The following is a 23579-nucleotide window of genomic DNA, read 5'->3' as shown; positions in this document are numbered from 1 at the left end:
TGGCAAAAACCAAACACTGCATTCCACAGTAAGAACCTTATACCAACGGTCATGCATGGTGGTGGTAGTGTGATAGTTTAGGGATGCTTTTCTGCCTCAGGACCTGGATTACTTGACTTAATTGTGTGTAAGGGGGCAATTACTTTTTCACACAGGGGCATTGGGTGTTGCATAACTTTGTTTATTAAATAAATGAAAGAAGTATGTAATTGTTGTGCTATTTGTTAACTCATATTGTTCACTAATATTAGGTTTTGGTTGAAGATCTGATAACATTCAGTATCACAAATATGCAAAAGTAGAGAAAATTAGAAAGGGAGCAAATGCTTTTTCACAGCACTGTATGTGACATTTTCGATAGAACATGGGAACATTATTCCTCCAGTATCTTTAGATGTACTATTCTACCTTACCAAAAGTATGTGGACACCTGCTCATCGAATATCTCATTCCAAAATCATGGGCATTAATATGGAGTTGGTCCCCCCTTTGCTGCTATAACAGCCTCTACTCTTCTGGGAAGGCTTTTCACTAGATGTTGGAACATTGCTGCGGGGACTCGCTTCCATTCAGCCACAAGAGCATCAGTGAGGTTTTTTAGCCATTTTCATGTAGATTTGCTTATGTGTTTTTGGAGCATTGTCTTGCTGCATGACCCAGCTGCGCTTCAGCTTCAGCTCACAGACTGATGGCCTGACATTCTCCTGTAGAATTCTCTGATACAGAGCAGAATTCATGGTTTCTTCTATTAAGGCAAGTCGTCCAGGTCCTGAGGCAGCAAAGCATCCCCAAACAATCACACTACTACTACATGCTTGATCTTTGGTATAAGGTTCTTACTGTGGAATGCAGTATTTGGTTTTCGGCAGGCATAATGGGACCCATGTCGTCCAAAAAGTTATACTTTTGAATCATCTGTTCATAGAACATTCTTCCAAGAGTCTTGATGATCATCCAGGTGCTTCCAGGTCAACTTGAGTCAACTTTTTGGACGACATGTATCAGAGAATTCTACAGCAGAATGTCAGTCCATCCGTCTGTGAGCTGAAGCTGAAGCGCAGCTGGGTCATGCAGCAAGACAATGATAAAAAATACACAATCAAGTCACACGTGAAAATGGCTAAAAAGCAACATATTTGAAGTTTTGAAATGGCCTAGTCAGTCCAGACCTAATCCCAAATGAGATGTTGTGGCAGGACTTGAAACTAGCAGTTCATGCTTGAAAACCCACAAATGTCGCTGAGTTAAATAAGTTCTGCATGCAAGAGTGGGCCAAAATTCCTCCACAGTGATGTGAGAGACTGATCAAGAACTACAGAAAGTATTTGGTTGGAGTCATTGCAGCTAAAGGTGGCACAACCAGTTATTGAGTGTAAGGGGGAAATGACCTTTTCACAGAGGGGAATTGGGTGTTGCATAACTTTGTTCATTAAATATATAAAATATTTGTAAACTCAGGTTCCCTTGATCTAATATTAGGTTTTGGATGAAGATCTGATAACATTCAATATCAAAAATATTCAAAAGTAGAGAAAATTAGAGGGGGCAAATACTTTTTCACAGCACTGTATATATATATATATATATATATATATATATATATATATTTATTAAACAGGTAGTTTTTTAAAAACTTGTTACACTGGAATAGTAACTTTTGGTCAGGGTGAGCAGAGCGCGAGCCACTTTATTCTATTGCTCCGGGCGAGATGCACTGTGCTGCCTGTGTAAACGCAGCCATAGTGAAAAAGTCAGTTGCGAAACAGTTTTATTTGGGCTGTGATGAGAACAGAGATTTTCTAATCAGGTCACAGTTTTAAACGCCTGGAAAAACTCCTTGCCCTGTAGGGAGGATGGAAACCCTGTCAAACTGCAGTAACCTTGTACTTGTTCATATTCATTCCATTTGAAAACTAGACTAACAGGGGAGTTTCCATTACACAGACAACTGCGATTAGACAATAGAACTAACAGGGCTGCTTAATTTTGGATTTAAAAGGCCTAGGTATCCTAGCCAACCAAAGTTTGAATATAAACCAAATTTGATCACATTCACATTTTCTCTTAACACAATTACATTTGCTTAGGCTATAAATACAGAACGAATGATTTGCAGTTTGGTTGTATTCAGTTAAAAGCCCATCTGTCATAAATGCCATAAATTGACAGTCTTTCTCTTAAACAATAGGGATGAACCAGAAATAACAGTTTTAGGCTAGGTCTACTGGAATTCCTTCCAGTGGCTGTTTTCAGAAAAACATTTTTATATAAAATATATATTTTTAAATCAGCTGCGCAACTTTAGAGCAGGCTCAACTTGCCCGACTGCTCAGTTCACTTGCCCCAGGCAATAGGGCAACCCTTAAGGTCCCTGCTACAACTAGGTTCAGGATTTTGACCTGGTTACCATCAGGAGAAAGACAAAATGGCCCCACCACTCTGGGACCTGTGGTGCCACCTCATGCTTAATTTCCTATCTATAAGGTTTTTTGGAAAGCAATACCATAGGCTACTAGTCAAATAATTAAAGACAAAATATGATCTATATTACAGCATTTTTTATTCAACACATTTAAATTCAAGTAACAATGGAAAAGTTAAGGTACTTAAAACATACTATTGAAACAGATCATTCAAAAAAAGCAGGGATTAATGCACCAATGTTTCAGACATAAGGTACCAATGAGGCATCAAGTTCTTTATATTAAACCATCATTGAAAGTAAAAAGATATGTTCTGAATTGCATTTCAATTATTATATATTTACAAGGACAGTGTGATTACATAAAATCTATTGGCTCTTTAACCCACTTGAACTTCAAAGTGATCACTGTCAGACTCAGCTTGCCTTTTAAACACTGTGTGTGCAAAGGCAAAAAAAGAAGGGCAAACTGAGCTGCCGGGTACTACACTGAACAAAAATATAAAGGCAACATGTAAAGTGTTGGTCCCATGTTTCATGAGCTGAAATAAAAGATCCCGAACATTTTCCATACGCAGAAAGTGTATTTCTCAACAACAACAAAAACCAAATTTGTTTACATCCCTGTTAGTGAGAATTTCTCCTTTGCCAAGATAATCCATCCACCTGACAGGAGTGGCATATCAAGAAGCTGATTAAACTCACAACCACAGACCACTTGTAACCACGCCAGCCCAGGACCTCCACATCCGGCTTCTTCACCTGCGGGATCGTCTGAGACCAGCCACCCGTACAGCTGATGAAACTGAGGAGTATTTCTGTCTGTAATAAAGCCCTTTTGTGGAGAAAAACTAATTCTGATTGGCTGGGACTGGCTCCCAAGTGGGTGGGCCTATGCCCTCCCAGGCGCACCCATGGCTGTGCCCCTGCCCAGTCATGTGAAATCCATAGAATAGGGCCTAATGAACTCCGTAAAATCATTGAAATTGTTGTGTTTATATTTTTGTTCAGTGTAATAATACAAACCATTCATTACATACAGTGGGTGGAGTACGAGGAAGGTATCTCAGATTTCATCTAACCTTTGTTACATATGGGCGTGCGGATGAAAAAGTGACCTATTGCAACATGTTAAGTTTGTTCATGAAGTAAACCCCTGAGAACGTAAACAGGGGAAGTCCCAGTTTAAAGGGCGAGTCGGTCCTCTAGGGCCGGAGACACTTGGCATGCTTCCCACACACCTGGCCCCACTGTATCTGACCCTGTAATGCTCTCTCAAGGCTGCCTTTGTGCATCACGCAGGCATATCTTAATAGAGTACATTCTTTGGTCTCCCGTGGCCCACTGCCTCTCTACCTGTACAGTAGATGTCCAGTACAAACGGTGCACTCGTCAGTAACCCATTTTCCATTCAACAACAGCGATGTAACATTGTCTATATCATGGCTGATCTTTTTAAGTCCAAGGCTCTGCGTGCATGTGTTATTCTAAAACGAGGAGCATCGATAAAATCACAGCATCATTTTTAAACGCGATTAGCTAACCATTTGGGACAAACTTGTCCTCTGTGCCCCGCAGTGCAGAGCGAGCTGCTCTGTCCGTCCCCTAATCTGCACCACTCACGGTATAACAGTCCTGAGTGTACATAACCATTAGTTCAGTAGCTGGGGCCTTCTCAAGCCGCCTCCATGTCTTCAACGATTGCCGTCTCGTGCTCCCCCAGCTGGCTGGTGAGGTCGGGGGGCTGCCGTTCAGGCGGCTCCAGTGGCACCAGCACCATGGTGGCGGTGGTGGAATAGGAGTGGGGTTGCCCCTCCCCCTCTCTCCCCACGCCCCTCCGACAGCAGCAGACGCAGGCCAGGCAGTCGTGCACATTGTGCCTGAAGAGGCGCCGACACGGGTGGCAGAACTGGTAGAAGAGTAGCATGAAGAGCACAGCCAGGCTGTAGCAGATGAGCAGCTGGGCCACCAGCAGCGGGGCACACACGTACGCGTAGAAGTCCGACTTATAAAAGTACCAGAGGGCGATGAGCACGCCGTTCTCCAGGAAGCGTCCGCTGTAGTATGAGGCCAGGCGGCCCCAGTGCTGCTTCTTCTCGATGAGGTCGCGGTGGGCCAGGTCCAGCTGCACAGCCGACCAGCAGAAGATGTTGATGCAGGCGTACAGGAAGGTGACCAGCGACAGCACCACCGTGGTGCCCAGCTTGCTGAAGTTCTTCTCCACGTTGTCGGGCAGCGAGGCACGTCGCGCCCAGAACTCGGCCCATGGCTGCAGAAAGAAGAAGAGCAGGTTGCCTAGGCCCACGGGGATCACCCAATAGGTGAGCGCGGAGCTGAACAACACCAGGGAGGTGACGCGCGTGGCGATCTCCAGGCCCCGCCACAGGATCATGCAGAGGTAGGCGGCCGGGCGCAGCCGCACCTTGTAGTCGTCGTAGCGGATGTTGATGGCCAGCACGCTGCACACCAGGGCCCCGTAGGTGATGGAGATGAGGCAGATGATCATCAGAGTCACTGGGATGAACACAGAGACAAAGCACTTGTTAGACCCTCCAAACAGCAGCAAAACATACAGCATTCACCATGAATGCCATCAAGAGGACTCTTACGTCTGATAGGGAGGAAGTACTTCTCCTGGATGTTGGCGTACAGCTGCAGGGTTAGCTGAGGGGTGGATCCCAGGAAGGCCTGGATGACGGCTGTGCGTTTGAAGGCGTTCCGGTGCGTCGCCAGCTTGCGCTCCGAGTGGCCGATCTCCCACTCCATGGGCGTGGCCTGGTCCTTCTTCAGCTTGATCTTCCTGGAGATGGTCACATACGGCTCCTCCTCTTTACCCGCCTTGAAGTAAACCACCAGAGCCTCGAAACACCTGAGGAGGACAGGAGAGAAGAGTAATACCACAGCCACCAGAGGGCAGTACAGGCTAACAAAAAAACAAAGATTGTTTCTTTACTTTCAGTCACATGATTTGCAATAAATATTACATTTTCCTTCACATTTTAAAATTAAAACAAAAAAATGCGACATTGCTATATGGCTCCACCAGAGGGCAAAAAATAAACTGTGACAGCCTTTGACACTGCGTGTACAAAACATTAGGAAACACCTGCTCTTTCCACGACAGACTGACCAGGTGAATCCAGAAAGCTATGATCCCTTATTGATGTCACTTGTTAGATCCACTTCAAATCAGTGTAGATGAAGGTTGAGGAGACTGATTAAAGAAGGATTTTTAAGCCTTGAGACAATTGAGAATGTGTGCCATTCAGAGGTTGAATGGGTAAGACAAAATATTTAAGTGCCTTTGAACGGGGTATGGTAGTAGGTCCAGACATCCAGCCAACTTGACACAACTATGGGAAGCCTTGGAGAATTAATGGGCCAGCATCCCTGTGGAATGCTTTCGACACCTTATAGTCCATGTCCCAACGAATTGAGGCTGTTCTGAGGGCAAAAGGAGTTGCAACTCAATATTAGGAAGGTGTTCCTAATGTTTTGTACACTCAGTATTTGTGCGTTCCCTTCCGCTTCACAGAGGAAAATAGTTTGTGTTCACTGACAGAAAGACATTAACACCGCACACAAATAGCACAGACATGTTGTTTAGCACTACTTTCATCTGCTTATGTTGAGTAGTTCCAGTGCAGTGGATAGCTGTACACATGGCACTCCATAACGCCTAACGCAGGGATCATCAACTAGATTCAGCCGCGGGCCGTTTTCTTCTTGAGCGGATGGTCGGGGGGCCGGAACATAATTACAAATCATTTGTAGACTGCAAATTGACTGTAAGAAGCCCAAACAGATTGTTTTAGTCAATCATATCATTTCAAACTTTGCTTACATTTGTATACAATCATGTCTCTCTAGTATGCATGGGAATACTTAGGAACAGATTTCTTAAAATTAAAATCTCCTGGTGTTTTCTTTACAGCCTTATGTCCAACAATGAAAATTCCACACAAAATGATTTATTTTTTGCTCAGAAAACTAGGGGGGACAAATACAACCACCCGTGGGCCACCAGATGGGGAACCCTGGTCTAAGGTATTCACACTCAACCAAGTAAATCACAGTGTTTGTCTTTCAGACCAAAACATCTACTTTGTACATGGGCTTAAGGGAGAGAACACAGACAGGCTAGCTACTAGGATCCTCTTCCTGCCAGCTCAGCTGTGGGTTGCTACAGGACACCACATTCAGCCGTCATCCATTTTCAGCCAGTGTTTTTTCAGCTGTTGTGGTGCTGGTGGAATCACGTTCGCTGTGACCTTACAGTGCACAACCAAAACGAGAGCCTCTCGTCTTTGACTTCAACTCTCTCTGAACCGAGAGACATTAGGGAGGGGCACAAGCCACCTCTTATCTCTCCAGTGGTACTACTGGTAGCCTACGCAAAAGAATCGAGGTCATCTTGTCTGAGAGTTTTATGTTTGGTCTACAGATGGGAGGTGGTAGCGGTCACAAGACTATGATTTACTGATTGATTTCCAGGGAAGCTTGGCATCATAATGCAGCTGAGAATGCGTGCTGGAGTCAGTCCAGCACTTCAGGTTCTGAAAAAATTACTAAGAAACACAATACATTTGACTTAGAGGAAAAAGCACAGCTGGAGAAAAGGTTGGCTGACAGAATCATTATGCCTGATGTCCACAGCAGCATCTAATGGTACCATCAGGTGAAGCAAAGTGCCTACTTCTGGGTAATTACTCCCTGGCCATAAAAACCACTTTGCTCTCTGCTTAGGATACCAGTACTTGTAAAGAGCACAAAGTAAAACACACATGCAATAAGGAACTACCTTAAAAAGGGGCAATCTGCAGTAGCTTCATCCATTTTTGCACTTATTAAATTAATGATATGTAGCCTACTGATTCTTGAAGAATATAACTTATAAATGCCTCATGAGCTTAACTCAACTGTCACACCCCAAAACATAAGTTTGTTTTACTCCAATGTAAATAAACACTGTATAGCTTTATAATTTGTATATCATGGATGGTCAAGTCCTTGCATCCATAGCTCAGTCTATGAATCTGAGTGGTTACATTTCTCCAGCCTCATCCCTCAGCTTTTTAACGAAACGGTGGTGGTGAGATCGCTTTGTTATTGTTTCAACTGATGATTGCCACTTTAAGAAATGGGCTGCAGTTCAAGCAACCATTGCGGTTGTCTTTCATCAGAAAAGGCGCAAGGGTGGTTTCATCACCAGGAAATCATCTCAGCATACTCCTTGAGATAACAAGATGAGAATCTCTAGTCTGTTAACAACCGTGCTTTGGCATAACACCCACAAGATGCATTGGTGCTAAGGACATCAAGAGACCAACCTTTCTTCACTGTCTGTAAACATCGTTTCAGTGTTGCATGCTGGGACAGGGACAGTGCTATCAACTGTAAGTATGTAGCTACTTCTGCCTCGGGAGAGGAATTTATTCTCTCAGAGACAAGCTGTGACAAGGTCCACTCAAGCAGGGAACCAAATTACCACCACAGAGACTCCCAGTTGGCCATGTTACACAACATCTTGTCAACAGATTATCTAAGATATAGATTGAAAAACACATTCATATAGTGAAACTGTACTTTGCGTTAATTTAAAGACCTGTGAGGAACAAGACAAACACTACCCTGTGAGCTAGAGTCCTTGCCTATTACAAGGTAAAGCAAGCCGTGCAGCCAGCAGCATTTCAACCCTTGGTCAGAGTTGCTAATAAACATGCAATATCGAATTGCGCCAACACAGATGATGATCTGTGATGACATCAACCAAGCTCCACAGGAAGTGCACAACTGATAAAAAAAAAAAGTTTTATTATTACATGCACCAGATAGGTGCAGTGAAATGTGTTATTTTACAGGGTCAGCCATAGTAGTACCTCACCCCTGGAGCAAATTAGGGTTAAGTGCCTTGCTCAAGGGCACAGACAGAATATTTTCACCTTGTATTCGAACCAGCGACCTTTCGGTTACTGGCCCAACGCATTAACCGCTAGGCTTCCTGCCGCCCAAAGATCAACCCAAAGGTCAGAGGGGACAGTGGGAGTAACTGTAACTAATGCACAGCTGTTTATCTAATGTAGGGGTCTCCAACAGGTCGATCGCAAGTTACCAGTACCTCGCAGCCCACCTATGAGTAACTCGCCAAACAATTCTTAAGTATATGCAATTTTCACGTGTTACACCGCAAACTGACATAAACAAATCTCACAAGTAGGCTATCAGACACAACAAGCTCCCATCTACTATCTAATCAACGCAACATTATCCCTTTCTGTGTGCGCTTGTTCATCATTCCGTGTGCAGCCAGTAGATGTGATAACCGTCTTGTGGGTTGACAGAAATACTTTCCCCAAAACGTTATCAATTAAATGTTAACTACAAAGTAGGCTTACCTGGCAGAAGTATATCATGATTAAGTTTATAATTTGTATCTATTATTTGTTCTTTGGAAACTTTGCCATGAACTGACCAGCAGCAGTACAGAACCATCGCTAGACCATCACATTACTCACTCACTAGAGGCACAATTAAGAGCCAGATGCGGAATTAAAGGGGAACATCCAATTTAGTTGTTTCTCTATGAACATTTGTAATTGTAAGAGTTAAATGTTCCCCTTTATAAAACAAAAAATTTAATAAAAACATAACATAATAAAATCACATTTTATAGGCCCCCCTTAGAGTTGTTTATTAACCATTCTTTTACCACTTTATCTTGTACACTATGGACCTGGGGAAGAGTTGCAGGGGAGAGGAGAAGAATGTGCCAATTTGAAAGGTATAACAAAAAAAGTGTCGCTCGCACGTTTCATTTTTTAAAAGTAGCTCTCATGCCACAAATGGTTGGAGACCCCTGATCTAGTACCTCTGTTTGACACAGTTATCCATCGCCTTAGAAACAAAATAGGGTGAGGCAGGAAAACAAGTCAGAAGTTAATGATATGAAGCTTCCTGTCCAAGGGACATCCCCAGACAAGCCACCCTCCAGAGTATAATTATAGAACTGTGTAGCTGTAGCACAACAACCCTGAAACCAAACCTTGATCTAGTTCTACTGAAAACTGAAGGGCTGCTTCTTACGGTTTAGCACTGCTATAGTGAGGGAGAGGGGGAGCAGGGCTGTAAACAGTGTGCCAATGTCATGTCATGTGCTGGCTTGGCAAATGCCTGCTAGCCAGTCACTTGATTTGTCATAAACAGGGGTACTCAAGTACTATTTGAGGAGGTCCGGTCACACAAATTTCCTCGGTGGCAAAGGTCTGGATGGATAATGTAATTTATCGGCACAGTAACAAACCCCCACCTTGCAACCTCAAACGGTTCACTCCCCTCTTGTTGGAGGAGAGAAAATGTTAGTTTTAAAGCTAATTTCCCACAGTTCTACACATTTTGCATAAATAAGATATTTTTTTTGCTGTTTTAAAGCTCATTTCCTGCTATTCTACGTATTCTTCCATGTCTTATGTGTGTTTATATTATACCACGGGTCGAAGCCCAACCGAGTAAAAAAAAGTACAAAATCTTCCTTTTCGGGACCCGCGGTCCTAATTGACCCCACTCTGGGTCCAGATCCAGTCCACCAGTTGAGTATGGGGGCCATAATGTGTGCAGCCAGTGCAGCCAAAGAGATCATGCCAAAGTTGCCCTTTGAATTGACAAGATATGCACTGTAGAAGTAAGGTATTCTGGGATGTATTCTAATCTTAGTCTTACAATATATACAATCTTTAAAACATTTAAAAACATTGACAGTGTGTTTTCATGCAGTAAATCTGCTACTCTAGAGGAATCCCGAGGGATATGACACAGGTCACTGCTTCCACATCCCAGTCAGAGACTCCACTAGATATTTGAATACTTGACACAGTGGTTTCTTCCACACATGGCTGATAGTCACCCTTCACTAAATGGATCACATTCACCTCACAGATTCAAGGCAGTTTCTTGTTGCGGAAAATATTAAATGCAGAACGACTATAATGAATTATAGGAAACACTGTTATTCTGCTTTTCTGGGTCTTTTGTTATCTGTAATGTTATCCATTGTAAACTATATGGAATGGTAAGCCATGCAGAAGGCCTACTTCATAAAGTGTTAAAGGGCCACACCTTCGGCTCTCTACAAGGCCTACAGTGTACAGCTGGGATAATAAACCAACAATTATCAACACCAACCACACCGATAACTTATCGCAGGCATTTTGTTGATATCGTTCATTGCGATAAGTAGCCTATACTAGAGAAATATGATGTTTGAAATTAAATAAGTTAGCTAATATGGGTGATTGTTAATGGGACAATTGATGGCTACAATCATCAGACTACTAGTAGTTTAAAAGATAAAAAAAAAAAATCTGTTCACATTAGTGTTATATACTTGTCGTTCTATTTATCGTTAACACATAAATTCATACAATTTATCGTGATATGAATTTTTTTCCCATATCTTCCATCTCTACTAAAGTGGATCAAATTGAATTAAAATCCAAGGTGACAAACCAAAGTTCACCAACAGTGTCACTCAAGACATGCTTAGTTTCAAAACATCTACCAAAGACTCCACTTTGACTTTATTTTGCCAGTGACTAATGGCTCACGGTTTGTTCAACAGGTCTAGTTAAGAGTGATTTGTACTTAAAAGGATTAAGTGAGGGGACTTTCAGTGTTAGAGCAGCAATGGAAGCCTTCAAAGTGTGGGCATTTCACACCAAAGCAAAAATCTAATTTCAGCCAATTAGATATGTGAAACAAAATAAAGAAAAGACACACCCATGCATTTCTGTATACCAATGGCATTGTCCTCAAATGAGGTCCCACTCCTTATAACTTGTCACTTAGTAGCAGTGACAGTTCAAACCCAATTATAAGTGGGTTGACACAAAGAAGCAGCTGTATCTACAGTAGGCTACATGAGTCACGTCTGACAAAGGTGTAAATGAGAGGGTCTATCAGAACGTTGACCCACTTCACATCTGGTCAAACAGGTTTGAAGAGGCAAGAAAACAAACAGCCAAATGTATAGGATAACTGAGTAAACATTGTAGAGTGTTTCTTAGTAGGCCTACAGTACTGTAGCGGGAAATAAAGAACAGTTCACTGAGGACTCAATTATATGAACCTTCGGTAACGAAAAAAAGATTGCAGTCAGAGTGCAGTATAACTGCAGTATGCTGCAAATACTGCATCCAAAATAAAAATGTTTTTACTGCAGTAATTTTGCAGTGTAACTGCAGTTATTCTGTCATTACTGCGTCCGAAATACCACAGTTACTGCACTTTTACTGCAGTTTCAAAACGTAAATATTTTTTGTAAGGGGGAGTCTAGTGCTCTACACTATGTCAGGCAGTAGAACGCTCATATAAACTCAGCAAAAAAAAGAAACGTCCCTTTTTCAAGACCCTGTCTTTCAAAGATAATTTGTAGATATCCAAATAACTTCACAGATCTTCATTGTAAAGGGTTTAAACACTGTTTCCCATGCTTGTTCAATGAACCATAAACAATTAATGAACATGCACCTGTGGAACGGTTGTTAAGACACTAACAGCTTACAGACGGTATGCAATTAAGGTCACAGTTATGAAAACTTAGGACACTAAAGAGGCCTTTCTACTGACTCTGAAAAACACCAAAAGAAAGATGCCCAGGGTCCCTGCTCATCTGCGTGAACGTGCCTTAGGCATGCTGCAAGGAGGCATGAGGACTGCAGATGTGGCCATGGCAATAAATTGCAATGTCCGTACTGTGAGACGCCTAAAACAGCGCTACAGGGAGACAGGCCGGACAGCTGATCGTCCTCACAGTGGCAGACCACGTGTAACAACACCTGCACAGGATCGGTACATCCGAACATCACACCTGCGGGACAGGTACAGGATGGCAACAACAACTGCCCGAGTTACACCAGGAACGCACAATCCCTCCATCAGTACTCAGACTGTCCGCAATAGGCTGAGAGAGGCTGAACTGAGGGCTTGTAGGCCTGTTGTAAGGCAGGTCCTCACCAGACATCACCGTCGCCTATGGGCACAAACCCACCGTCGCTGGACCAGACAGGACTGGCAAAAAGGTGCTCTTCACTGACGAGTCGTGGTTTTGTCTCACCAGGGGTGATGGTCGGATTGGCGTTTATCGTCGAAGGAATGAACATTACACTGAGGCCTGTACTCTGGAGCAGGATCGATTTGGAGGTGGAGGGTCCGTCATGGTCAGGGGCGGTGTGTCACAACATCATCGGACTGAGCTAGTTGTCATTGCAGGCAATCTCAACGCTGTGCGTTACAGGGAAGACATCCTCCTCCCTCATGTGGTACCCTTCCTGCAGGCTCATCCTGACATGACCCTCCAGCTTGACAATTCCACCAGCTGTACTGCTCGTTCTGTGCGTGATTTCCTGCAAGACAGGAATGTCAGTGTTCTGCAATGGCCAGCGAAGAGCCCGGATCTCAATCCCATTGAGCACGTCTGGGACCTGTTGGATTGGAGGGTGAGGGCTAGGGCCATAGAAATGTCTGGGAACTTGCAGGTACCTTGGTGGAAGAGTGGGGTAACATCTCACAGCAAGAACTGGCAAATCTGGTGCAGTCCATGAGGAGGAGATGCACTGCAGGACTTAATGAAGCTGGTGGCCACACCAGATACTGACTGTTACTTTTGATTTTGACCCACCCTTTGTTCAGGGACACATTTTTCAATTTCTGTTAGTCACATGTCTGTGGAACTTGTTCAGTTTATGTCTCAGTTGTTGAATATTGTTATGTTCGTACAAATATTTACAAGTTAAGTTTGCTGAAAATAAACGCAGCTGACAGTGAGAGGAAGTTTCTTTTTTTGCTGAGTTCATAAGCCATTTTACACATTACCCTCTCTCCTTCGAGAAGCATCCTCGCGCACAGTCCCACCTGACAACAGGTATGCTTCCCCAACACCACACCCGAGACAACCGAATTGGAATAATCCCACCAATGTAGCGGGAGAGAGAACAGTTGATTGGGGGCAAGATTATGTTGTGCATAGGAGTGCTCTACTGACTGTACCACGAAAGCCTGGGCCTTGGGCGGCAGTAGAAAACTCACATTACAGTACTACTCAGCACGTTGCTTCAAATCATCGTAGTTGTGGTCCGAAGCTACTCAGCACTGTGATTACTTGTGGCACTATACCTACCTAATTAACGGGCCCAGGAGTAGTAGATGCAAGAAGAGGACGAGGGGGCGGTCTCTTCCTAAATCTCTATGAATGAATGTCAGCGCCAATTGAGTCAATACAGCCGGCACCAACATGAAGGTGATGGTCAACCCCATCCAGACGTCGTCATCGCTCTTGTGGTAAATGTTGCAAAGCACCGCTGCGCAGACAAACTCAACACAATACAACAATGTGGCCAACACCACGCTGAAAGGGGGCTGAATGTTATTGTGGTTGACAACCAATATGACTCCGTTTTCAGAGGCGGATTCATGGTGGGATTGCTCGACCTCAGAGATCTTTTCGACTTGGTCGCCCTCTTCTTCCATGACTCACTGAACAAAACAATGTCAGACAATGGAGAACTGTAGGGCGAATGGATGGCTCAGTTTTAGGCAGGAAGGTAGGCTATAGATTGCAATGTCACATTGTATACTTGTCCATAAACAATGTATCAATTTCTTCAAACAAAGCACGTCAGTTGGTTATCATTCATGAATTTATCAAGTTTGTTAAACAACGTCTTCAAATGTTTCCTTGTGATATGTTTGCTTCGGTTGGTCCTGTGCTTTCGTCCACTTTCAACACACAACAACAATAACTCATTACAGTTCAACATGACGCGCTCTCTTGTGCTTATTTTCATTTCGTTTACAGACAGTTGACACTGTGGCCACTATAAAATAAAAACAGCATCGGATCTCTCGGGTGGTTGTACGTGTAAACACCAGTCGTAATCTCAAAGATTGGCAAAGAAAGTTTCGAACGCAATGCAAAAGCCATGCCGCTGATGTCCGCCTGCAAATGTTGTGCTCAGTGGCCCCATTTACCCCCAAAGCGACGTCGAATGTTGTATCCTAATCAAAACCGAAACAATCCATCCACTATCGTGTCCCATTGCACATTTGAATGTTTCGTTAGCTCCTCTAGTGATCACGAAAGCAAAGCAGGTGTGTCTGAACATGCCTCCTATTTTTTGTCTATGGAACGTGTTTGTAGGGTAGGGGCAGTGCTACCGCTCCTGGGTCCTAGGGCCAGTGATTATTCTACTTCTATGATATCATGGCGGTCCGCAAAAAATCGTTTTGTGCATGCTGCCACCTACTCTGCTGAATGTACGATCAATTATGATCTGCCCAATTCTGCACTACCAAAAAAATAAAAATATATAATAATAATAATATATTAAAACCAAATAAATCCCTAACTTCTACCACACCCTCCCCTCCCCAACCCCATTAAACTTTATCTATATCACGCTGAAACACTCCACCCTTAGGATTGTTCAGCATGTAAACAACCATTTCAACAGTAACATCTGTTACCCCCAATATCTATTTTGCCACAATAACCTTCAACCTGGCATTTCTGCTTTCCACAACCTGAGTCATATTGATAACCTTACCAATAAAAGCTATAAAGTCAACTTTATTAATTATCAAAGTGTCCTTTGACACCGCACAACCATGCTAGGACCATGAGAAGCACCAGCTCTGACAGTAGGTCCACTTACTACAGGTACATCCATGTAAGCTCCATCAGTCCACACTGTAGACCAATCTGTTTTACAGCCTCTGCATATGATACATCATGACTGATCCTATTTCTCTGAGCCTCTCTAGCCTCTCTCTGTACCTGGCATCCACCAAATGCTGCACTGTGTTCTCCCCCACATTTACAGCACTTAACCTTCACATTGCTTCTACATTCACCGTTATCATGGCACATCCACACTTGGCACATATTTTCTTTCCTTTACACTGAACAGCTACATGTCCCACTCTTTGACATTTAAAACACTGCAGTGCATATAGGACAAATGCTCTAACATTGAAACTAAGGAATCCATACTTTTCCCAGCAAGACTTTCTCAAACCTCAGCATCACTGATAAGCTTTCACTTCTTTGACCCTCTTTCCTACAGATCAACCTTTTGGCCTCAATCACTCTGCCTCCCTTCACATTTTCTTTAATATAATCTGTGGACATAGATATTGGGACCCCAGTGATGACTCCCCTCAATCTAGCATAAGCACCAGGTACATGCCTTTTAATCTTCTTCCCATTAAGCTTTTCCATTTTCAGAATGTTCTCTTACTGAGCCTGGCTACCACACAATATTAACAATCTACCATTTCCAATGAACTGAGCTAATTTCACTTCACCTACCTCTTTCTCTCCGGCATTAATTAGTCGGATAGGGTGTAATGCCTCGATCACACCTACAGCATCATTGCACAAAATGGTACGCAGTATCATCTAGATATGTGTGCAGCAAAAGTTCAACATTCACCTTCTGCTACCATTTCTGTCAAGCCATCTACCGTATGCACCACACAGAACACACTGCAACTGCCTCTGCAACGCAATGCTGCAAGGCAAACGCAGTGTTCCATTGGAAATGAATGTATGTCTGGTGTACCAAACTGCAATGACGCTGTCGGTGTTATCGAGGCGTAAGTGAGCCCCTGTGGTCTCATCAAACACTATCACCACTTTCCACTCCAACACATCATTACTCTTGCTTCCTACCTTGGCCCTCTTTATGATTTCTATACTAGACGCTCCACTGCTTTCTGTATCATGATCTCTCTTCTTCCTATGTATTTCCACTACCAACCATTCCGGTCCTTGACCCTCATCCTCTCGCTCCATCAGAACTGACACCCATATTGTTTGCATTCCAGCACAGCTGTTGCTTCACCAACTTTTTCTCTATTTCCTCTGCCCTACTCACCGCCATTGTCTGTTACTGGCAGGTTGACGTTTATTGGGATGAGCCTTGTCCAATTATATATATGTATTCACTAGATCAGGGTTTCCCAAACTCGGTCCAGGGGCCCCCCCTGGGTCCACATTTTGGTTTTTGCCCTAGCACTACACAGCTGATTCAAAGAAGAACAGCCTCCATAGGAATTTACAGTATTTCAATGTAATGTTTCAAGGACATAAAGACCTGCATTTAGCTAAGTATTTATTTGTTGTAGTGGGGACTGCAACATAAGAACTCTATAAAGAAATCCTAAATGTTTTTATATTTTCCATTTTTATTGGGAAGTTATTGGCTTCTGTTCAGTTCATACAATACTATGTATTGTTTAAACAAAATGTATCTTCCTAAACCTGTAGCTGTTGAAATGAAAACATGTTGCTCACCTCTCCACTACAAAGCAACACAATGTAAATTACTATAATGTAAAGCTGGAGAAGATAACGCATGATCCCATAATAATATGTTTTGAATAGTGCTGACCAATTTAAAATTAATCTGATGTAAAGTTACTCCCCCATGAAGCCAGTAAAAATAAATTGCATTAGAGTCAACTCAAGATCAAGGAATGACTATTTGTACAATAAACCTAGGAACTGGTTCACTCAGACTGTAAAAAAAACACTGGGTTCACTGGGCGGCCAGCTCTAGGAAGAGTCTTGGTGGTTCCAAACTTCTTCCATTTAAGAATGATGGAGGCCACTGTGTTCTTGGGGACCTTCAATGCTACAGAAATGTTTTGGTACCCTTCCCCAGATCTGTGCCCCTTACACAATCCTGTCTCGGCACTCTGATTTAAGGGTTTTTATTAAAATCGTACAAAAACCATACATCATAAATCATTTCATTTCCATACAATATTTGCATTACGCCACACCATACTCACTCCAGTATCCTCTCACCCTCCTCTTTCCACCACCCCATCACTATTAACCAACCAACAACCCCATCATAATAATAAAACACTATGCCATTTAGCAGACGCTGTACTTACCGTCATGCTTGCATACATTTTACGTGGGCGGCCACAGGGACCGAACCCACTACCCTGGCGTTACAAGCGCCATGCTCTACCCACTGAGCCACATAGGACTACGTAAAAATAAACAAAAATCACATCATATATACCGACCCAACCATACCCCAACAATAATAATCAAAATACTATGCTATTTAGCAGACGCTTTCCCGTCATGCGTGCTTAAATTTTACGTGGGCGGCCCCGGGGACCGAACCTGCTTCCATGGTGTTACAAGCGCCACGCTCTACCCACTGAGCCACATTGGACTTCAAAAACAACAAAAAATTCACATCTTATATACCACCACAAACTATAACACTAAATACACCTCAGGGGAGCACCTTCCCTCCCCTTTTTTCCCAGCCACAAAAACACACCCTCACACCTTCCTCCCTACCCCTCTATACTAAACCTAAACACCCCCCTCTACACTAATCCTAAACCCCCCTTCCACCTCTCCCGAGCAGCATGCTGCCCCCACTTCTTCTCCTCTCCCTTCATCCTCCCCCTCAAATTTCTCTCCACCCTCCTCACTATCCCCTCCACACCCCCTTCTCCCCCTGTCCTTTCCAATTTCTGCCTCCCACAAACCCTGTTTAAAGAGGCTTCTTCCCCCACTCCCCCCTTCTCTCCCATTACTCACTTCGCCTCCCCCTCTTCCCCCCGCCCATCTCCCTCTTCCTATCCCCAGACCTCCCCCTCCTCTTCCCTCTCTTCTTCGTCAAAACCGGCAGCGGGGAAACCATAACCCCCCTAACCCCGAGCTCCTCCCTCATCTCCCTCAGCTCCTCCTCCCCTTCTCTCGCTCTCTTCCTATTCCCCCCCCTCCGGCATCGCCCCTCTCCCCTTCTCCTCTCCTTCCAGGGCTGTGGCCGGCACCTCTCCGACCTCCTTCCGCTCCTCCGCCTCTGGCACCTCCTCTCCCACTCTCCCCTCTGTCTCCGTCACCGTCACCGTACCCGCCTCTCCTTCCTGTCCTTTTCCTGCCGTCCTCTGCCCGTCCTCCTCTCTTCCCGCTGCTTTTCCTGGCGCCTCCTCTGTTGCAGCCGGACTTCCCTCTGGCCCTTGGCTCAGGTCTGGAACTCCCTCTCCACCTCCTCCCCCATCCCCCTCTCCTGCACCTGCTCCCCCCCCTGCAGCCGCTGCATACGACTTGTGGCGAGCCGTGCAGTCCCTCCACAGATGTGCTGATGATCCACACCCGTGGCATTTCTTTGGCTCACCACAGTCTTTCGCTTCGTGCGCCCCTGACCCACACACCCTGCACTACCTCCCTCCACATGAGGCGAAATTATGTCTATACGTCATGCAGCGTCTTTTGAACGGAGGCTGACGGGCATAAAATAATGTCCCCCTATCAGCCCCCAGGGAAAACAGTGCTGGAGGATGAAGGTACCCCCCCAGGCCCCCTGGGTCTTCCTTCAATAAGGCCTGGAAACTCCTCCTCCCGTTCCAGAACCCGAGCGTGTCCTTGAGGAGCCTTGCTGAGGAGACATTGTCCATGTACCTCCCCAGAAAGGCCCTCACCTCCTCTTCCTTCACATGCGGGTTAAACATGTTAACCGTCACCACTCTGAAACTGTTCCTCGCCAGGCTCGCCACTTCATAGTGGCACATGGGTCTAGCCTACTCGACCACCTTCACCCTTTCCATGACCTCGTCATGCTTCCCCTCCGTGTGTAGCACGACATCATATGCCCCTTCCAGGGGATTCGCCTGGAGGCACAACACGTCCTTTACCTCCAGCTTCAGGACCCCCATCAGTATGGTCCTCCCGAACGTCTCCCTTCCAAAGGGCTCCATCTCATTCTCCCTCCATGCGAACCTTATCGCATTAGCAATCCCCATCCTGGGAATCGCCCTGTAGTTCTTTGAATCCGCCATCTCCGCAAGGAGAAAAGCGTTTGCACCTCTGCCCCGACTCTCTTATTTGCAAATTGGCAAGTTCCAAAAATTGTATTTTGCTTGGTTCTGGCTGCTTCTCTGACAGTCGGGAGTATCAAAATGGAAGACTTGTTGAGTTTCTTTGCTTACACAGTAAGTTGTAACTCGTTCAAAATACAGCCCTTTAGCCATGACATTATGAATCACAATTCCTTGACCCGGATTCGAACCGGGGTTGCTGCTGCCACAACGCAGAATACTAACCACTATACGATCACGGCGAGCTACCAGAGCTTGCTTCTTTGATTAGTGCTGACCAATTTAAAATCAATCTGATGTAAAGTTACTCCCCCATGAAGCCAGTAAAAATAAATTGCATTAGAGTCAACTCAAGATCAAGGAATGACTATTTGTACAATAAACCTAGGAACTGGTTCACTCAGACTGTAAAAAAAACACTGGGTTCACTGGGCGGCCAGCTCTAGGAAGAGTCTTGGTGGTTCCAAACTTCTTCCATTTAAGAATGATGGAGGCCACTGTGTTCTTGGGGACCTTCAATGCTGCAGAAATGTTTTGGTACCCTTCCCCAGATCTGTGCCCCTTACACAATCCTGTCTCGGCACTCTAGGACAATTCCTTCGACCTCATGGGCTGATTTTTTTGCTCTGACATGCACTGTCAACTGTGGGACCTTATATAGACAGGTGTGTGCATGTCCAATCAATTGAATTTACCACAGGTGGACTCCAATCAAGTTATAGAAACATCTCAAGGATGATCAATGGAATCAGGATGCACCTGAGCTCAATTTCGAGTCTCATAGCAAAGGGTCTGAATACCTATGTAAATAAGGTATTTCTGTTTTTAATTTTTTCGGCACAGATTCTAGATTTGGGAACATAAAACTGTATTGAGATCAAATGTTTCATTGATGAGAAAATTTGCAGAATGTTGGCCAAAATCCATGTTCTCCCGCTACAGACCAATGGGCTTCCTCTCACTACCATATTTGGTAGGGAGTGGAGACGCCAAGCGGAGTGAAATATCTGTCTCATTGTCCTATCTGTACTAATACAGCCTTTTGGCCACTAGAGGCATATATCATTCTCTATATTTTTCCTGATTCACTTCTATTAATCAAAGCCCTGAAAGAAGGAATATGATAATGGCTGCCGATGTCTTCAAAGGCTCTTATTGGCTAATCGTCATCTTTCCAGGGTTTATACAGAGGAAGAGGCGAAGCGAGAGGGGATAACTGGGCCCGAAATCTGTCTTCTCCAGCAGGTGTCAATGACAGAGTGTCGAATTTGGACAAGTGATGGAAAACTTGATAGAAAAGAAAGATCTAGTGTGCCTGAATGATGGCCGAGGGACCAGGAATGATGTAGCCACAGGGAAAGAGTCTGCCTTGGACCTCACTCTGGTATCTAGTGCGATGGCAGGAATATGTGAGTGGGAGATATGGGAGGAGTCGACAGTAGGGAGTGATCATTACCCCATTCTATGCACAGTAGGCCGAAGGGAGGAGGAGGTGTTAGTGGTGGGAGTAGGCAGGTGGGTGTTTGGAAGGGCAAAGTGGGATCAGTTTCAGGAGCTGAGTGAGCAGGTGATGGCTCGGGTGGATATGAGAGGGGATGTAGATAGTATGAATAACTGGGTGAGAACAGCGTTAGTGGGGGCAGCTACTGAGGCTTTACCTAAGAGTTCAGGGAGGAGGAGGAGGAGGAGGAGGAGGAGGAGGAGGAGGAAAGTAGTTCCATGGTGGACGGAGGAATGTGGGGCAATGGTGAGGAGTAGGAACAGGGCATTTAGAGTACTGAAAAATACGCATAATTTCCAACATCTGATTCAATATAAGCAGGCCCAGGCCATGGTGAGGAGAACTATCCATCAGGCAAAGAGGTCATGTTGGCATCGGTTCTGTGACACCATTGGAAGGGCAACACCTGTGGGAGAAGTGTGGGGGATGATTAAGAGGATGAGTGGGATCAGAAGGGAGTGGGATTATCCAGTGTTGACGAGTGGGGAGGACGTGGCAGTAACAGATGAGGAGAAAGCAGAGATGATGGTCAAAGCATTTGTTAAAGCACATCTGTCAGAGGAGGGGCAGAGGGGGAGAGAGAACACGAGAGAGGGGCATCCTGGAGTGCTGAAAAGGAGGGAGGATGTAAATTATGCGTTTACCAGGGCAGAGGTGAAAAGAGCAATAGGTAAGGGAGGGTTAACGTCACCTGGGAAAGATGAGGTGTGCTATGTTATGTTGGCCCATCTTAGTGCTGAGGCACTGGATAAGGTATTGGTGTTGTACAACAGAGTGTGGGAGGAGGGGAAACTACCAGGCAGTTGGAAGGAGGCAGTAGTGGTACCAATCCGGAAGCCCGGGAAGGATCCAACGAAGCCAACAAGCTATCGGCCAATAGCTTTAACATCACATGTATGTAAGATTATGGAACGTATGATTACGGAGAGGCTAACTTACTTCCTGGAGAGCAGAGGGCTAGTAACGATTAGTTACCGGAGTGTAACTCCAGTTCTATGAGTGGAGCGGAGCCCCATAGGGGAGCTCTGCTCCTATTGGTTTACCCACTGCCCTAAGGCAGCATCAGCCTGAGACAAAATTATGCACACACCTGCAGCCAATAGGAGTACAGGTGTCCCTATAAGAGGGGATGCCTCCCCTCAATCAGCCTCCCGAGATATTTATCTTCAGCGAGACTAGAAAGGGTCGGCAGGGCCTTAAGTCCTATGGGGCTCCGCTCCACTCATAGAACTGGAGTTACACTCCGGTAACTAATCGTTCTATATCATGGAGCTCCGCCCCATAGGGGAGCTCTGCTCCTATTGGTTTAAGGCGGAGCGTAGCGCTCCAAAATGTACTCCCTGCTGAGCCCAACACTTCCCATCGAAATGAAAAGGTCAGGCCTAGCAATGGCTGCAACCAATTCCCGCAGTACTGTAACCACTGTCACCTTACAAGTGTCACAATATACTGCGTCATCGGTTATGACTAGTGGGCAGATCACCAGAATATAAGCCATACTAATCTGTACTAGCAGATAGATGGTACCTCATATCCTGTTACAATACTACCGACCACCAATGGAATGACACAAAGTGTCACTCTACATTGTGTACACGGTAGGCCGCCTCACTCAATCAATGGAACCCCAGAGATTAGTGGGCAGATCCCAGAACATGATTCATACTAATCTGAACAAGCAGATAGATGACGTCACATTCCGTCAAATTAACATGACCGGTCTAATAGCATCGTAACCAAGTTACTACTATTATCCCTCATCATGCCGCCCCACTCCAGTGAATCACTGGTGGGCAGATCAATACATGCCCTCTACTGTACTGAAACCTGTCAGTCAGGAGTCATGCCAAAAATATGTCCTTCTATCAGAAGCGGACCTGATAGAGACCCTGTCTCTACAGTCCTGCATTCCTCTCCATTTAGCTCAAAGTCTCCCTTCAGCCACGCTGAGTACAGACCTAGCCAAAGAGTTAGAAGACATATCCAAGAGATAGAAACTGATAAATGGAGACGGTGTTGACCATGACGCCGCTCTATATATATCCTCTACCCATGTTCCTCTGAAAAGGGCAGTAGAAACTGCTACTCCACGAGTGGAGTGAGCTCTGATACCCTGAGGCAATTGTCGCCCCGCTGCCTCGTAAGCTGTCTCAATGCCCTCACAAAGCCAATGAGACAGACGCTGTTTCGAAAGTGGTCTCCCTAGTGCAGCCGCACCGTGACACACAAATAGCTGAGGCGATGACCTAATCGCTGCTGTGCGCTCGACGTAACACGCCAAGGCGCGTACCGGGCACAGGCGATGGAGCCTTTCCTCACTCCTCTCTCTATGAGGAGGAGGAGAAAAAGCCCACAGCTCCACGGTCTGTGATCTATATGAACTCCTAATAACCTTCGGCACAAATGCCGGGTTAGGACGTAACACCGCTCTGCTCAGATCGCCATTAATGGCTAGGCAGTCGGGTCTCGTCGAAAGAGCACACAAATCACTAACACGCTTAGCCGTAGTCAAAGCGAGCAACAGTGCCGTCTTCATAGACAGCATCTTGAGGGGTATTTGATTCAATGGCTCGAACGGCGACTTACATAGCGCTTCGAGTACCAAAGCCAAATCCCACTGAGGAAGTGTGGCTCTAGGTGTTGGCCTAAGCTGCCGCGTTCCTAAAAGGAAACGTTTCACTAGAGGGTGGCTAAAGACATTGTCTCTGCCAAACCCCTCATGACAAGCTGAAATCGCAGCTGCAAACACCT

The 23579-nt window shown here is 45.0% G+C and overlaps 1 protein-coding gene across 1 annotated transcript; it reads right to left on the bottom strand.

Annotated features, from left to right (window-relative positions):
- Positions 1 to 3368: 3368 nt before the first annotated feature.
- Positions 3369 to 14606, bottom strand: LOC121532302 (membrane transport protein XK-like). Its single transcript, XM_045227153.1, has 3 exons — positions 13593 to 14606; positions 5032 to 5291; positions 3369 to 4936 (listed from the first exon to the last, which is right to left on the bottom strand). The coding sequence occupies exons 1-3, from the start codon at positions 13940 to 13942 to the stop codon at positions 4098 to 4100; spliced, it is 1449 nt and encodes a 482-aa protein (XP_045083088.1). The 5' UTR covers positions 13943 to 14606; the 3' UTR covers positions 3369 to 4097.
- Positions 14607 to 23579: the final 8973 nt, after the last annotated feature.

The sequence above is a fragment of the Coregonus clupeaformis genome, chromosome 2, assembly GCF_020615455.1.
Source record: "Coregonus clupeaformis isolate EN_2021a chromosome 2, ASM2061545v1, whole genome shotgun sequence".
Taxonomy (NCBI): Eukaryota; Metazoa; Chordata; class Actinopteri; order Salmoniformes; family Salmonidae; genus Coregonus; species Coregonus clupeaformis.
This window is presented reverse-complemented; position numbering and strand designations above follow the sequence as displayed.

Bases quoted from the DNA above. Each gene is read 5' to 3' on its own strand.
- LOC121532302 (XM_045227153.1), bottom strand. From the start codon at position 13,942: ATGGAAGAAGAGGGCGACCAAGTCGAAAAGATCTCTGAGGTCGAGCAA. The intron at 5,292-13,592 runs GTAGGTATAGTG...TGTCCTCCTCAG, and splicing joins CTCCTGGGCCCGTTAATTAG to GTGTTTCGAGGCTCTGGTGG. The intron at 4,937-5,031 runs GTAAGAGTCCTC...TGTTCATCCCAG, and splicing joins GTACTTCCTCCCTATCAGAC to TGACTCTGATGATCATCTGC.